Below are 17,191 nucleotides of genomic sequence, written 5' to 3'. Positions count from 1 at the left end.
TGTCAAGTGGGATGTGGAGGAAGATTGCTAAAGCTGAGTGCTGGTGAGGAAAGGCAATGGGGATCAGATTGAGGGTGATGGAAACTTCATACTTACTTTTCCAGTGTGATGAAGGTCATGGAATCTTTTCCTGCACTGCATCCAGGTGTGCCGTGTGAACCCCAAGGAGTTGACTTCCCCAGCCACCTGTAGCCACACAGCCTTGGTCTGACTGGGAGGCCTCTTCCTCCCTGAAGAAGGGAACAGGACCTCCCTGTGGGCCCTAGCACCATCCAGCAATGCCTGCAGTGATGCCTCATCAAATTTAGGCGCAGTTCCTGCCCTCCCACTGGCCATTGTTCCTGCAGGCTCCTGTGCCATCATAAGGGGAAAGCTTGGAAGCCTGCAGAGGAAGCAAGGCTTGCTGTGGACCTTAAATGCAGCAGCAATGATGACGTCATCGGAGGGGACTTGCAGTCATGAAAAACCCATTTGCAAAGGCTTCCCACATGTTGGAAATCAATTGGCCAATTGAGTTATAATTGCATCAATCTCACAAGTCTTAATCTAAATGTACACTCTCGGGAGCCGCAAGCCTACATTTCGTTGTACTGCACTTGTGCACTAACAATGACAATAAAAGTTGATTTTGATTTTGATTTTTTTTTTGACATCCATTTAGATTCGTGTGGGAATCCCGAAATTCGGGGAACCCGACAATTGCCCGCACCTGAGTTAAAATCGACCCCTTATTGTTCCAGTACAATATGTTGTATATAGCTTTGCATTAGATCTTTGCTTTATGCCCTGTTTGAGAGCTAGTCTCATAGCCTGTGATGGTGAGATAGAGTCTGTTTTGTGGGGCAGTACCGAATTGTGTTAACTTGCAACACTATCGAGAAAAATTACTGTGGCATTTCTTGCTTCTGAGATTATTTATTGGTGTGAGAATATAGTGTGCTACTTAAACTCCTCTCCTAGTGGCAGCACAGTACCACCTACGCTGCTTTGAGGGAGACTGCGAATGATCAGATTCTTTTATATCGTTGTGCTAATACTTTTCCAGCAGCTAGAAGCTTTGCCCCTAACAATGTTATTTTGGAGGTGATCTACTGGGGGTGCTACATAAGTATTCTCGGGTTCTATCCACACGCGTACACAAAAAAAATGGTCAAATGTATTTTTAAAAATTAGTTCGTGGGATGTAGGCGTTGCTGGCAAGGCCAGCATTTATTGCCCATCCCTAATTGCCCTAATTGTGGTGAGCCGCCGCCTTGAACCGCTGCACACTCTTTCATTGAGAGGATGGTCTTGCTGTCTGACCTTTTGCAAAGAGTGATCTTGAGCCAATTACTAAGGGGTAACACTACAGTACCTCAGGTTTGTTTTAAAATTAATTATTTCTCCCATCACTCCCCGTGTTGAAGTGTCTAGTCTCTTATCAACATCTACTCCTTTTGACATGGTTGCGCTCTGGGGAGAAGTGTGCACACCAACCTGTTTCTTACCATCTGGCGCAGCATGATTTATTCAATGAAATTATTTATGTTCGTAGAAACTACGTTTTTTGTACGGCTCTTAGCTTAGTTAGTAAATGCACTGCCCAGTGTGGGTTTGATCCCTGGTCTGTGCCAAATTAGCCGAGTGCAGCTGAGACAACAGTCAGGATGCTACAATTAGCCTCGGTCTCTGGGCCAGGCAGGAAAGATGTACGTGTAGATTTTGGGTGAGGGTAGGATTGGGCTTGAGTTTGATGCCCCATGGCCAAATAAGTTGATGACATCCATTAGTCTCACGTGGGAAGAACAGCTGCTTGGGTCCCCAAGGGCTGAGGAACCAGACTGCAAGCAGTGCCTTTAGAAAAGGAGAAGGAATTCTAGTATTGTGAAGTAATCATTGGAATTTGGAGTTTTGTGGTTTGTAATGATATCGGCCCAGAAATTCGGGTCGGGGGCTTCCCGCGGGTACAAGCCCCCGACCTGCACTTACCTAGCGCGCCGGCCGTAGTGCTGTGGGCCCCCGTGGAATTCCGATCCTGGGCCTCCTCCAACTGCTGGCGCGCAGTGCTTGCGTATCCCAGGGACGCAGTTAGTTCGATGCATCCCATGGGATCACGTGGGCCATGGAGAGCCAATCGGAGCAGGGAATGCTTCATTCATAAGTTTGACAGGAAGAGCTGTCAAAACTTATAAATACTACGGGCCCCAAAACATCACTAAATCTTCAAATAAATTTTAAAAATCACATTTTTAAAATAAACTATAAATTACATGAAATAACTATTTTAAACAATAATTTAAATTTTTGAAAAAAATAATTTTATTTTCTAACGGGGCTAAAAATAAACTTACCTTTCTTTAAAGTATTTAAAAATAATAAACCTGTGGAAAAAATGTTTTAATTTTAATTAATTCACCACTTACCTTGTAAAAAGCAGGCCTTGTGACTGCTTTTTAAACATGTAACTTCTGGAGACTTACCCTCCCGGAAAAACCTGCAAAAAAAACGTAAGTTCGATGCGCACGCGCAGCCTCTCCCGTGCACGTGTTCGAACTCTGAACCCCTTCCTTGAAGGGAACGGAAGTGCCGGTTTCCTGCGCATGCGCAGTGCATGCAGGAAACCGGCACTTCCATTGGGCCTACGGGTGAGTACCCCGTGCGTACTCACCCGTGGAGACCCGAAGTTCTGGGCCAATACCAGTGTTTGGATTAAGTGTGACTGGTAATGGCTTAGTGCTGACATTCTGATCCTAATGACCTTGCTATTTGTTTCATTCTCTGTATCCTATCCTTTTTCTTGGGTATTGCTGCTTTCCAGTTTCTTGTTGTATTACAGAGTAAATGAAAATCTAGCACTGAAGAAAGAGAAGGCAAAAGAGCTTGCTGTGCATCAAAATCTTCCAGTATCACATACAGGAAACTTTGTTATATCCGGCACCGACGGGACCGAGCTGTTGCCGATCTATCAAAACTGCCGGACATACAAAGTTAATGTTGAAGCATACGGAGGTTTTCATCTCCGTATCTGACAACAAACACTGTTGCTTAGCAACAGCTTGTAAACAGTCGGCCCGTACCTTGGAAGCGTCTCTGTAGCTTAGCAACAGCTTCAGAGAGACTTTCCAGAACCCGACTGTTGAAAACAAAGCCACGAGAAGAAAAAAAACCGAACAAAACGGCTCCTGATTTCTGCCGGTAGATCAAGGTTTCCGGACATACAACCTCTGGATAAACCAAAGTTTCCTGTAGTAACGACCTGAAAGTAGACAGAGAATTGCAACACATTTATTGTTCATCTGTCCTTTCCTCTACCATTTGCAGTGTAGTGTTTCTCAGTCCAGGAATTGAGCTTTTATAGAGAAAAATAATGCTTTAATGAAACTGCTCTTATCAGGAATGTGCTTTTCTACTGTTAGTGATGATCTTGATACATTGGTGGTGGATTTTGCATGAAGTGGAACTGAAGGCTAAAACCTATTTGTGGCCAATCTCATTTTCTGTTCAGGTCCTTTACTCTTTTAAAAGGATTTGAGTTGTTATGCATGATCAGTGAGTTTGTAAAGGTTTTTCAGTACTTGCTTTTTTCCTCATATAAAAGGTGGCTCATCCAGGGTGGCACCAGTGTATTTTCTGCTGAGAGACATTCTGTGACTAGCATTCATGTGCAAACTTACATTATGGTCTTTACAGACTGAGAAGGATCTCTGTGCCTGTTTGGGACTTTGGCAGACTCATTTAAGGAGGTATTTTCCTGTCAGCTGAAAATGCCAAGAGACTGTGATTGTTCAACACTTGATTGGGCAACCGGAACACTCGCCTAGTATTTTCCTCCACCTGGAAACATCAAAGGAATCAGTTGAGTCAGGAACCCATACATCAAGCCAACCCCTTGACATTCAACGGCATTGCCATCGCCGAATCCCCCACCATCAACATCCTTTGGGGGGGGGGGGGGGTCACCATTAACCAGAAGCTTAACTGGACCAGCCACATAAATACTGTGGCAATAAGAGCAGGTCAGAGGCTAGGTATTCTGCTGTGAGTGTCTCACCTCCTGACACCCCAAAGCCTTTCCGCCATCTACAAGGCACAAGTAAGGAGTGTGATGGAATACTCTCCACTTGCCTGGATGAGTGCAGCTCCAACAACAGTCAAGAAGCTCAACACCATCCAGGACAAAGCAGCCCGCTTGATTGGCACCCCATCCACCACCTTAAACATTCACTTCCTCTACCACCGGTGCACCATGGCTGCAGTGTGTACCATCTACAAGATGCACTGCAGCAACTCGCCAAGGCTCCTTCGGCAGCACCTCCCAAATCTGCGACCTCTTCCACCTAGAAGGACAAGGGCAGCAGGCGCATGGGAACACCACCACCTCCAAGTTCCCCTCCAAGTCGCACACCATCCTGACTTGGAAATATATCGCCGTTCCTTCATCGTCGCTGGGTCAAAATCCTGGAACTCCCTCCCTAACAGCACTGTGGGAGCACCTTCACCACAAGGACTGCAGCGGTTCAAGAAGGCGGCTCACCACCACCTTCTCGAGGGCAATTAGGGATGGTCAATAATGCTGGCCTTGCCAGTGACTCCCACATCCCATGAATGAATTAAAAAAAAACTGCAGTTTTCAAAGGAGAAAGTATCGTTAAATTGGCAGCTAATCAAACACTGACACTGGCATTTTCCCAGATGCCACTTTCTAATTGTTGGCATTCCATACAACGTGACTTTTTTTTGAATTAGTACAGCAGGCTCTGAGGCTATTTTTCCTCCACCTATCTTATGTAAATCAGGATTTTTAATGCTGGCTGACCCGAGACAAAGCAGCAAGCATGCCTTAAGGTGTAGTGTGACCTACGAATCTATCTTCCTGCCTAACGAGAAGAATTTGCATTTATATAGCGCCGTTCACAACCTCAGGACATTCCAAAGCACTTTACAGCCAATTAAGTACTTTTGAAGAGTAGCCACGGTTGTAAAGTAGGAAACCTCCCCATCTCCCTCTCCTTTTAAGATCCTCCTTTAAAATCAACTCTTTGACTAAGGTTTTGGTCACTCGTCCTAATGTATCTGCTCCTTTGGCTTGGCGGCATTTTTTTCCCTTATGCCTCCGAAGCGTCTTGAGATTTTTTTCCTACGTTATAGGTGCTCTCTAAATGCAAGTTGTTATTTTGTACTGTTTCTGTGTGCTCTTTAAATTGTAACGCTATAATGTAGTTATTTTAAATTATTACAGTGTGGCGGTACCACTGGTTGTACCTTACATAAAGACACATAATTCCCTTTAACTTACCTGTTGGGGCCATTGCCCCTTTAAGACGCGCCCTAGCGCGCTGATGTCACGTCACGTACCACGTGATGTACGTGCGGCAGCCGTCGGCCTTCCAGGATGGCCGCCGGCACAGCCCGGCCTCGCGACTTCGGCCGCATCGGCCAGCCGATGGGAGCGACGCGATCTTCCGCTCCCGCGGCAAGCACCGGCTCAGCCTGGCCTCCCGCGCTCGCGACTTCGGCCTCAACGGCCAACGACGCGCATCACGTGACGCCCTAAGCGCGGGAAACGCGAACAACGTGATGACGTCATCACGCTCTCCACAGGACTGCGAACTCAGTCCTCGTGGAGTCCCCGCTGGGACAAGACCTATACCACGGTGCTCCTACAGTCAGCCATCTCACCTGGTAATTAGTCTGTTCCTGTAAATAAACAACTTGTTAATAGTTCGTCGAAGTCAAACTCTCTTATTTAGTGGCGATCTACACGAACCGCTACAACAGCTTAGATCTCTGTGGTGTTATTTCTTTATTGAGCTGACTGAAAATCTTTGTCAGCTCTATGTAAATTAAATTATGAAATTTGCTACTTTTGATTCTTTCCTAACATTTGCTCTCGATTTCACAGTGAGATGGCACTTTCCATAGGCAGACTGAGGCTCTTGTGATCAGCAAATTGTGGTCTTATTTGTGCGATTACCTAATTACATAAGATTTACAGCAAAGGAACAGGCCATTCGGCCCAACTCGTCCATGCTGGTGTTTATGCTCCACCCACCCTACTTCATTATCAGCAGTAACTAGATGACACCAAGCTTGAATTATAAAAGCCAGAAGGTTGTTGGAGGGAGGGAAGAAAGGAGCTTCAGTTTTGAGACATTGGGAAGGAATGGGTTGAGTGGTTAGTAAGGTTCAGGGATGAATTGCTCCAGTCACGGACTCTGAACATTTAGGGTGAGCAGATTCTCAATCTGTAAAATTGGAACCTGCTCACTCTATAGGCTCAAGTATCTTGAGAAGACCTTACAGTGTAACAGCACAGAGTCACCGGATGTGGCCCAGGACGGTCAGCATCCGAGTGAGATCAAATGGGCTGCTTTGTCCTGGATGGTGTCGAGCTTCTTGAGTGTTGTTGGAGCTGCACTCACCCAGGCAAGTGGAGAGTATTCCATCACACTCCTGACTTGTGCCTTGTAGATGGTGGAAAGGCTTTGGGGAGTCAAGAGGTGAGACACTCGCCGCAGAATACCCAGCCTCTGACCTGCTCTTGTTGCCACAGTATTTATGTGGCTAGTCCAGTTAAGTTTCTGGTCAATGGTGACCCCCAGGATGTTGATGGTGGAGGATTCGGCGATGGTAATGCCGTTGAATGTCAAGCGGCGGTGCCTAGACGCTCTTGTTCATTCATGGCTAGGCAGTGAAACCACTGAAAGCGACAACAGTATTTTAAAAAGGCTCAATAATAACAGGCTGGTATAGACCTAGTAGCAATGCTGTTTCACATTGGCTGTCATAGACCTATTCATGCTTAGCACAAACTTTTTGTTTGGAAGAAACCCTGGCAGTGTATCAGACAGCTATCTTAATACAGTGCAGCAAACAAACTGAATAGGCACAGTTATGTTAAACCCTGGAGGACGGCTTTCATTTCAGCTTCCACTGAAGTTGATCTCTGGGAACATATTTAAAACACATGAGTAGAAATGGTAATTCTGACTTCAACTTGGCTCAGGAATCTACCCCACACTTCCATCCCCATCCCCTAGTGGTGCCTGTTCCATGCAGGGTTCACTTTATCCTGTTCTTTCTGATCAATCTGTGCTCCCTTCATTGAATGTGAGCTGAGTAGATGACTTTGGCAGACTGATTTATGTGTTTTAATGATCTGTAACCACTAACATTTCTTTTTTCTCTGGTTGTAGAGAATCTCTCTGGTCAGTAGTTTTGTTGCTTCCCTATTTCTTGGTGACTATGCGGCAATTGATTATAGCGATGGTAAGTGTATTCTATTACAAATGTGTCATTTAACTTATTCCTTGTGCGCCTCTCTGACAGTAGAAATTCGTTTAAATGATCACAAACCTAAACATTTTTAGAACAGGAAAAAGCCATTTAGACAATCAAGCATGTCTCTTTTTGATTGGAATGAGTCTGCCCCTTATTGATCATTTAATGATTTACATTTTGAATCCTGGCTCAATTTGTCATAAGCAAGAGGTCAGAGTTGCTTATAACCTGACTTGCATATAACAGGGATGCTGTACCATTCTCTAAGGACTTGGGAACAGTTTGAATTTATCAGGCCACGACCAGGAATTTGCATTGATCAGGATTCCCTAGTGATTTGACCCTACGTCTCTGATTTCCGAAGACAGATGAATGTAAATTTAACGTGTGTTTCTAATTTATTGGTGGGAAGTCATTGGCAGATACAAAAAGAGAGGGAATATATTGACTTGGCTTATAGTGCTGTTTATTTTCAGTATGGAAACATTTTGTGTTGGACACAAGTAGCCATAAATTATATCAGTCAAAAAGATACTCTGTAATCCGTGTGTGCAGGAATCCTCTGTTTTATCTTGCCTGGAGAATGGGAAGTTGCTAGTTCATGACATACTATAGTCTGAAATAATTTTAAGAGGACCTAAGTGACAGCACCGCTAAATGGAATGGACTTTTCTTGGTTTTCATTGCATTTTATTCTTTGGTGCAAAAATATTACTGCATCCCTTAACGAGCAAAGTACAGAAGCTAAACGTAAAGGTAGCGTGTTTAGAATTGCTTGCAATATGAAAAACTTGCATTTGTATCTCGTCTTTCATGTGTCAGGATGTCCCAAAGGGCTTTACAGCTAATGAATTTTGAAGTGTTATGTAGGCTAACACAGCAGCCAATTTGTTCACAGCTAGGCCCCACAAACAGCAATGTGATCTGTTAATCTGATTATGCCGCTAATGGTTGAGGGATAACTGTTAGCTAGGACACTGGGAGAACTCCCCACTCTTCTACAAAGTGTAGCATGGCATTTGTTCCTTCCACCTGAACAGGCAGACAGGGCCTCACTTTAACATCTCATTCTAAAGATGGCACCTTTGACAATATAGCACTCCCTCTGTACTTTACTGAAGTGTCAGCTTAGATTATATGCTCAAGTCTCTGGAGTGGGGCTTGAGACCACCATCCCTCCATTATAAGGTCAGGAGTGCGGTTGTTTGCTGATGATTCCTCGGTGTTCAATTCCATTCATAGCTCCTCTAATCATGTAGCATCCCATGCCAGCCCAACAAATGTAACCCCACTATTAAGAAAGGAGGGAGGACGAAAACGGGGAAGTACAGACCAGTTAGCCTGACATCAGTAGTAGGGAAAATGTTAGAATCTGTTGTTAAGGACGTGGTAATAGGGCATTTGGAAAATAATAATAGGATTGGGCAGAGTCAACACAGATTTATGAAAGGGAAATCATGTTTGACAAATCTGTATTTTGAGGTTGTAACTAGCAGACTAGATAAGGGGGAACCAGTGGATGTGGTGTATTTGGATTTTCAGAAGACATTCGATAAGGTGCCACACAAGAGGTTATTAAACAAAATTAGGGCTCATGGGATTGGGGGTAATATACTAGCATGGATTGAGGATTGGTTAACAGACAGAAAACAGAGAGTAGGAATAAACGGGTCATTTTCGGGTTGGCAGGCTGTAACTAGTGGGGTACCACAAGGATCAGTGCTTGGGCCTCAGCTATTCACAATCTACATCAATGATTTGGATGAGGGGACCAAATGTAATATATCCAAGTTTGCTGATGATACAAAGCTAGGTAGGAATGTAAGTTGTGAGGAGGATGCAAAGAGACTTCAAGGGGATATAGACAGGCTACGTGAGTGGGCAAGAACATGGCAAATGGAATATAATGTGGAGAAACGTGAAGTTATCCACTTTGGTAGGAAAAATAGAAAAGCAGAGTATTTATTAAATGGTGAGAGATTGAGAAATGTTGGTGTTCAGAGGGACCTGGGTGTCCTTGTACACGAATCACTGAAAGTTAACATGCAGGTACAGCAAGCAATTAGGAAAGCAAATGGTATGTTGGCCTTTATTACAGGAGGATTTGTGTGTAAGAGTAGAGAAGTCTGTACACCTGGAGTATTGTATACAGTATTAGGGGGAAAAATTTGTTTGATTTGCGCCTCCCTAAGAGGGTGTTAACGGGGCGCAAAGCAACTAGTGCCTGGGCGCGGTGCTGCGGACTCCTCCCGCGAAATTCAGTGGGAGGTTCGTGGCGGCGGTAACTGTTAGCGCCCTGCGGTGCTGCGCCGCTGGCGATGACGTCATCGTGCGCAGTGCACCGCTCGCGCCCCGGCTGCGATGTAATGTCTCCAAATTTGCAACGACACAAAGCTGGGTGGGCGTGTGTGCTGTGAGGAGGATGCCGAGAAACTACAGGATGATTTAGACAGGTTGGGTGATTGGGCAGAAGCATGGCAGATGCAATATAACGTGGATAAATGTGAGGTTATCCACTTTGGTGGCAAAAACAGGAAGGCAGATTATCTGAATGGCAATAGATTGGGAGAAGGGGAAGTGCAATGAGAACTGGGTGTCCTTGTGCACCAGTCGCTGAAGGTAAGCATGCAGGTACAGCAGGCGGTTAAGAAGGCAAATGGTATGTTGGCCTTCGTAGCGAGAGGGTTTGAGTACAGGAGCAAGGATGTCTTGCTGCAGTTGTACAGGGCCTTGGTGAGACCACACCTTGAGTATTGTGTGCAGTTTTGGTCGCCTTATCTGAGGAAGGATGTTCTTGCCATGGAAGGAGTTCAGCGAAGATTCACCAGGCTGATACCTGGGATGGCAGGAATGACATATGAGGAGAGATTGGGACGATTGGGCTTGTACTCGCTGGAGTTTAGAAGAATGAGAGGGGATCTCATTGAAACATAAAGTTCTGACAGGACTGGACAGACTAGATGCAGGAAGGATGTTCCTGATGGTCGGGGAGTCCAGAACCAGGGGTCATAGTCTAAGGATAAGGGGTAGGCCATTTAGGACAGAAATGAGGAGGAATTTCTTCACCCAGAGAGTGGTGAACCTGTGGAATTCTCTACCACAGAAGGCAGTAGAGGCCAATACATTAAATATATTCAAGAAGGAGTTGGATATATTTCTTAAGGCTAAAGGGATCAAGGGGTATGGGGAGAAAGCAGGGACCGGGTACTGAAATTGGATGAACCACCATGATCGCGTTGAATGGCGGAGCAGGCTCGAGGGGCCAAATGGCCTACTCCTGCTCCTATCTTCTATGTTCTATGTTTATCTTCGGAAGCGCCCCCTGACTGGCCATCGGGCGCTATGTTCGACAGGGTCAGGGGGGTCTACCTGCGCCGGGGCGGCACAAATTAAAGGGAAGGTGTCGGGCGGCCATTTTTGTTGCTGGCCGCCTGCCAGCACCTGCCCGCTCTGCAGCCCCGGCCTTCTGTGAAATCCCCCTGCGGAGTGCCGGCTGCGCTCCGTGAGCCCGGCACTTCTCTTGAGTGCCGGGCTCTTTTGCTGGCACTCCGATCCCTGGTGGCCCAGCTGGGCCCCGGGTCGCACTGCGGTAGGCCCCTCCCCTTTAATAAGGGGAGGAAGGCCTGCAGTACTGCAGCGCGATGTGCCGCAGCGCCGCGATATTCACTCGCAGCGCCCCAAGAGGGAGGTGGGGCGCTTCCAGTAGCGCCCCGCCTCCCTCTTGGGGCGCTACCGGTGAATTTCGGGTGCGGGGGCGCTAACTTTTTCGGGGCACTAAAAGTAGCGCCCCGGCAAAGTTAGCTCCCCAAAGCGGGTGCGACCCAATTTTTCCCTCTTGGTCTCCTTACCTAAGGAAGGATGTACTTGCGCATCGACGGTTCACCAGACTGGTTCCTGGGATTGGGGGATTGTCCTATGAGGAGAGACTGAGTAGACTAGGCCTATATTCTCTGGAGTTTAGAAGAATGAGAGGTGATCTCATTGAAACATACAAAATCCTAACAGGGCTTGACAGGGTAGATGCAGCGAGGATGTTTCCCCTGGCTGGGGAGTCTAGAACCAGGGGTCATGGTCTCGGAATAAGGGGTTGGCCATTCAGGACTGAGATGAGGAGAAATCTCTTCACTCAGAGGGTGGTGAATCTTTGGAATTCTCTACCCCAGAGGGCTGTGCAGGCTCAGTTGTTGAGTATATTTAAATACAGAGATCAATAGATTTTTGGATATTAAGGGAATCGAGATATGAGGATAGGGCAGGAAAGTGGAGTTGATGTAGACGATCAGCCATGATCTTATTGAATGGCGGAGCGGTCTCGATGGGCCAAATAGCCTACTCCTGCTCCTATTTCTTATGACAGGACCTGGATAACATTCAGACATGGGCTGACAAGCAGGTAACATTCATGCCACTTAAGAGCCAGGTAATGACCATTAAAAACAAGAGAAAGGCTAGCCACCTCTCTTTGATCTTCAATGGCACCACCATCACCAAGTCCCCCCACCATCAATATTCTGGAAATAACCATTGACCAGAAGCTTAACTGGACCAGCCATTTCAACACTGAGACTACAAAAGCAGGACAGAGTCTGGGTACTCGGCAACAAAATGGCTCACTTCCTGACCCCCTCGACCATTCCACCATCTACAAGGTTCAAGTCAGAAGTGTAATAGAGTATTTACCACTCGCCTGGATGGGTGCAGCCACAACAGCAGTCAAAAGCTCAACACCACCCGGGACAAAGTGGCTTGCTTGATTGGTGCCCCTACCACTGGACACAATGTCCACTCTCTCCACCACCAGCGCACTGTGGGTGAAGTGTAGAAATACCCTGTAGAATGCACTGCAGCAATTCACCGGGGTTAGCATCTCCCTCTCCTGTGACCTCTACTACCAAGAAGAACAACAAGGTTGTGGGAACACCATCACCTCCAAGTCCCACACCATCCGAACTTGGAAGTATATCTTTGTTCCTTCGTCGTCACTTGGTCAGAACCCTGGAATTCCTTACCGAACACCCATCACCACAAGGACTGCAGCAGTTCAAGGTTAAGGCCCACCACCACCTTTTCAGGGCTGCTAGGGATTGTCAATAAATTCACCGACCTCCCAAGAAGAAATTTTAAAAAGCCCTAGAGTGAGGCTGACTCAGAAGTGAGAAAAGCATCATCCAATTGACAGCATTAAAGGTGGTGACAGAAATGGGGGCTGATGCCATTTCTACAAAAGCAGTATTTTGGGTACAATTTCACAAATAAATTCTATCTGATGTGAAGATCATACCTTCACTTGCATCCATCCATCTCTCACTCACTCACTCGACAGGATTATGATGTCTTTGCTGCTTTTCTCTAGGTTCTGGTATGAATTTGATGGATATCCATGCACACGAGTGGTCCCAGCAGTGCCTTGATGCCTGTGCACCGGGTCTGAAGGAGAAGCTTGGTGCCCCGCAGCCATCGCATTCTATACTGGTATGAAATTATTGAGAGATTTAATGTATGTTGCACTCATCACAGTGCCATCAAATGTATTTTACTGTTCTTAAGCAAGCTTCGTAGGGTAACAGAGATGATGCCATGTCTCAGAAAATAGAGCTGTAAGGAAAGGTCAAGGATTTTAAGCTTGTTCTCATTGGAAAAATAAACCGTGAGGTGATATAATAGAAGCTTTAAAGTTATGAAGGGAATAATAAGTTTTCCAATCACTGACAAAGGGTTCAGATACTAGGGGCAAAATCAAAAAGCTAGGAGCAAATAGATAATTTAGCAAGTACTGTTTCACACAAAGATAACTTGCATTGGAATAAGTTAGCAGAGAAAACGACTGAAGCAAATACTATAAATGATTTCAGGAGGCAACTAGATGCCTTTTCTGGAGAGAGGGAATTGATAGAGATGGTTGGTATCATCAGATATAAAAGGGGGACGGTTTATTGTCCCAAATAGCCTATTGCTGTTCCTGAAATTACATTCTCAAAGATTTAAAATACCAATTTCACATGACCATGCAGACACACGTCCTGATGTTATGAAAGCTCTGAAAAATGGTCAATGCAATGTGCTCTCTGATTTGGCAATCTTTTTCTGCACTCCTATCGGATTATACTTTTAGCCACAACAACAACTTGTACTTCTATATTGCCTTTCATGTAGCAGAACCGCCCAATGCTCTCGACAGGGGCATTGCACAACCTGCTCAGAAAAAGGGCGATGTTAGTGCGGGGTGGGGGGAGGTGGTGGAGGGGCTGACCGGCTATTGAAGGCAGAGATCAGGGAGGAGAGGGGTTAAAAGAACATTCTAGAATGTAGGGACACGGTAGCTGAATGCTCTGACATCTATGTTGCAGTGTGAAATAAAGAGTAGCTTGCCTTTCAAAAGCTAGGCTTTATTAACCTTAAAAAACCAGCAGTACATGTTAAGCACCCAGTCTCAACCAAACTGTAGAGAACTGAATTTAAGATGGCCACCACAGGTCACATGGAATCAACTAACCAATAAGTTTACAGCATATATCTCAAGGCAGGAAAACAGGCAACCAATTACAATGCTTCTTATAAAACAAGAATAATCGCCACATTCACCCCTCCTTTTAAAATATACTTCAACCTAGGTAGCCTTTACAGTTTACAATTAGTTATTTATGACTAGAGCAATACATGTATAATGCCTTCAACAATTTTAAAATTTTACTATTAAATTATTAATTATTTTAAAAGTCCATTTTTAATCGGTCGACCGGATATCTTGTTCGTGTCGACCTTCTTAACCTTGGTGGAGTTCCTTGCCCTCCCACACCAGGAGACACAGAAGTATCTTCTGCAGGGAGGCTATCAATATCCCGATTATCAACGGTTTCCGGATTGGAAGTCCCATTAGAAGGTAGACTGGGAGGGTCATGAACATCCATCGGGGGCAGACTGAGAGAATTGTAAGTGTCTGCAATAGGATTGGAAATGTTCGTAGTATCTGTGACGACATCAACATTATCTGAATTATGGCTATTGTTAATGTCCTCAGGAGAGGGCTGGCCACCACAAGGAGCTAAGTCTTTAACTGAAACCGTACTTTCTTTCCCATCTTGGAATCAAATATGAGCATATTGGGAATTTGCCTCCAATAGCTCCACCTCCTCCACTAAAGGATCATACTTTGACAGTCTAACATGGCGTCGGAGCAGCACAGGTCCCTGCATAGTAAGCCATGAAGGTACCGAATATCCCGTAGAGGATCTCCGCGGATAGTTGAAGAGCCTTTCATGGGGGGTCACATTAGTAGCCGTTGAAAGCAATGATCTAATGGAATGCAGGGCATCAGGCAGTACCATTTCCCACTGTGTATTCTTAAGGTTCCGGGATGTCAAAGCCAACATAACTGCCTTCCAGATCACCCCATTGTATCGTTCGCACTGTCCATTACCCTGGGGATTATACGGGGTAGTTCTGCTAGTAGAAATTCCGACTCTGGAGGTATTCCTTCAACTGGGAAGACATAAAAGAACTTCCCTGATCCGAATGGATATACGCAGGCATCCCAAAGATGACAAAAAGTTGAGTCAGACATTTAATAACTGTAGCAGCTGATACATCTGCACAAGGAAAAGCAAAAGGGAACCTTGAAAACTCATCCACAACAGTAAATATATATCGATTCTGAGTCGTTGAAGGAAGAGGCCCCTTAAAATCAACGCTCAGGCGTTCAAAGGGAGAAGTAGCCTTTATAAGATGAGCTCGTTGAGGCTTAAAGAAATTCGGTTTACACCGGGCGCAGACAGAGCATGACGAAGTCATCCGCTTGACGTCTTCAACTGAAAAGAGCAAATTCTTACTGCGTACGAAGTGTATCATCCTCGTAACACCAGGATGGCACAAAGCATTATGAAGATTAATAAGCGTATCTCCGTGAAGCATAGAACAATGAGCCCTTGACAGCGCATCAGCGGCAACATTATCCTTCCCCGGACGATAGACTATATCAAAATGATAGCATGCCAACTCGATCCTCCACCTCATTATTTTATCATTCTTAATCTTTCCGAAATGTTTGCACGGTGGCATAGTGGTTAGCACTGTTGCCTCACAGCGTCAGGGACCCGGGTTCGAATCCGGCCTCGGGTGACTGTCTGTGTGGAGTTTGCACATTCTCCCCGTGTTTGCGTGGGTTTTCTCCGGGTGCTCCGGTTTCCTCCCACAGTCCAAAGATGTGCAGGTTAGGTTGATTGGCTATGATAAATTGACCCTTAGTGTTAGGGGGATTAAAATATGTGGGGTTACGGGGATAGGGTGGGATATGTGTTGGTGTAGGGGTTACGGGGATCGGGTGGGATATGTGTCGGTGCAGGCTCGATGGGCCGAAATGGCCTCTATCTGCACTGTGGGGTTTCTGTGATTCTGTGACACAGATTTTTGGTCAGTTACTAACGTAAAATGTCGCCCAGATAAATAATGTCTCCATTTACGCAGTGCTTCTACTATTGCGTACGCCTCTTTCTCTATTGATGAATGTCTCTGCTCACTATTGCTCAGAGTACGTGAGAAAAAGGCCACAGGTCTTCCATTTTGGTTCAGGGTAGCCCCAATTGCAAAATTGGAAGCGTCCGTCTCAATCACAAAGGGAACCTGCTCATCAATAGAATGCACAACTGCTCCAAGGATATCCTTTTTAAGATTATCAAAACACATCCTGGCCTCCCATGTTAGAGGATATGTCGTAACCCGAATAAGGGGCCGGATCTTCTGCGAGAAGTTTGCAATCCAATTAGAATAATAAGAAAACAGTCCAACAACTCGTTGCAAGGCCTTAGAATTAGTAGGGCAAGGTAAATCAATCAGTGGTCGCAGCCGTTCTGGATCTGGTTTAATCTTGTTTCCCGAGATAATATACCCCAGTAAATTTACCTCGGTGGTCGAAAAGATACACTTCTCTTTATTGAAAGTTAAGCCAACTTTTTCCGCAACTTGAAGGAATCTTTCTAGATTAAAATCGTGCTCCACCCTTGATTTGCCACACACCGTGATGTCATCTAAATATGAGAAGGTGTCAGAGAGAGAGTTATCACTTATAAAAGCATCCATTGCCCGTTGAAAACAGGCGACACCGTTAGTAACACCGAATGGTACTCGGCAAAACTGGTACAGCTTTCCGCCAGCTTCAAAGGCCGTATATGGTTTGTCCCTCTTAGCGATAGGAATCTGATGATAAGCACTCTTTAGGTCAATAGTGCTAAAAACCTTATATTGAGATACTTTATTGATAAGCTCATCAATCTTAGGCAGGGGCTACGCATCTAATTGAGTATACCTGTTAATAGTTTGAGAGTAGTCTATCACCATTCGCTTCTTATGTCTCTCATTAGTGGTGACAACTACCTCTGCCCGCCAGGGCGAAAAACTAGGTTCAATGATTCCTTCCGATAAAAGACGTTGAACTTCAGAATTAATAAATTCTTTATCCTGACTGCTATACCTTCTTGACTTGGTAGCAATTGGCTTACAGTCCGGCATCAAATTGGAAAAAAGTGATAATGGAGAAATGAATAAAGAAGTTAATCCACAAATAGACAAAGGTGGCTTAGTTCCTCCGAAAGAAAGACTGAGGGACTCATGTAATTGAAGCACATCATGACCAATCAAAATGTCCGCACAGAGATTAGGCAGAACGGATAGGCGTATATCAGTATACGTATTACCTAGGAGAATTAATTTCACAAGGCAACAACCAGCTACTTGTGAGGTGAGAGTCGTCTGAGCCATACACACCTGATAAGAAGCAGGCGAAAGTTTCAAACGCTTCTCCCTCACAAACTGAAGACTTATAAAGCTCTCAGTACTGCCCGTATCTATAAGGGCCTTCACTTCTAACCCATTAACTTGGGCCATAACTATAGCTTTGTTTAGGCCATGGGAAAAGGCGGCAGAAACTGATGCAATAAAC

General features: G+C 45.3%; 1 protein-coding gene across 3 annotated transcripts in view; it reads left to right on the top strand.

Annotated features, from left to right (window-relative positions):
* xylb (xylulokinase homolog (H. influenzae)) overlaps positions 1-17,191 on the top strand; it is a 273,474-nt gene that overhangs the window by 42,379 nt on the left and 213,904 nt on the right. For all 3 annotated transcript variants that reach the window (XM_085987477.1, XM_085987479.1, XM_085987478.1), the window contains exons 8-9: positions 7,176-7,248; positions 12,614-12,732. In XM_085987477.1, coding sequence (XP_085843603.1) covers positions 7,176-7,248; positions 12,614-12,732 — 192 coding nt within the window. The remainder of the gene's footprint in view (positions 1-7,175; positions 7,249-12,613; positions 12,733-17,191) is intronic.

Source organism: Somniosus microcephalus, chromosome 5 (assembly GCF_052327205.1).
Source record: "Somniosus microcephalus isolate GS21.2 chromosome 5, FLI_Smic_1.0, whole genome shotgun sequence".
In the NCBI taxonomy this organism is placed as follows: Eukaryota; Metazoa; Chordata; class Chondrichthyes; order Squaliformes; family Somniosidae; genus Somniosus; species Somniosus microcephalus.
This window is presented reverse-complemented; position numbering and strand designations above follow the sequence as displayed.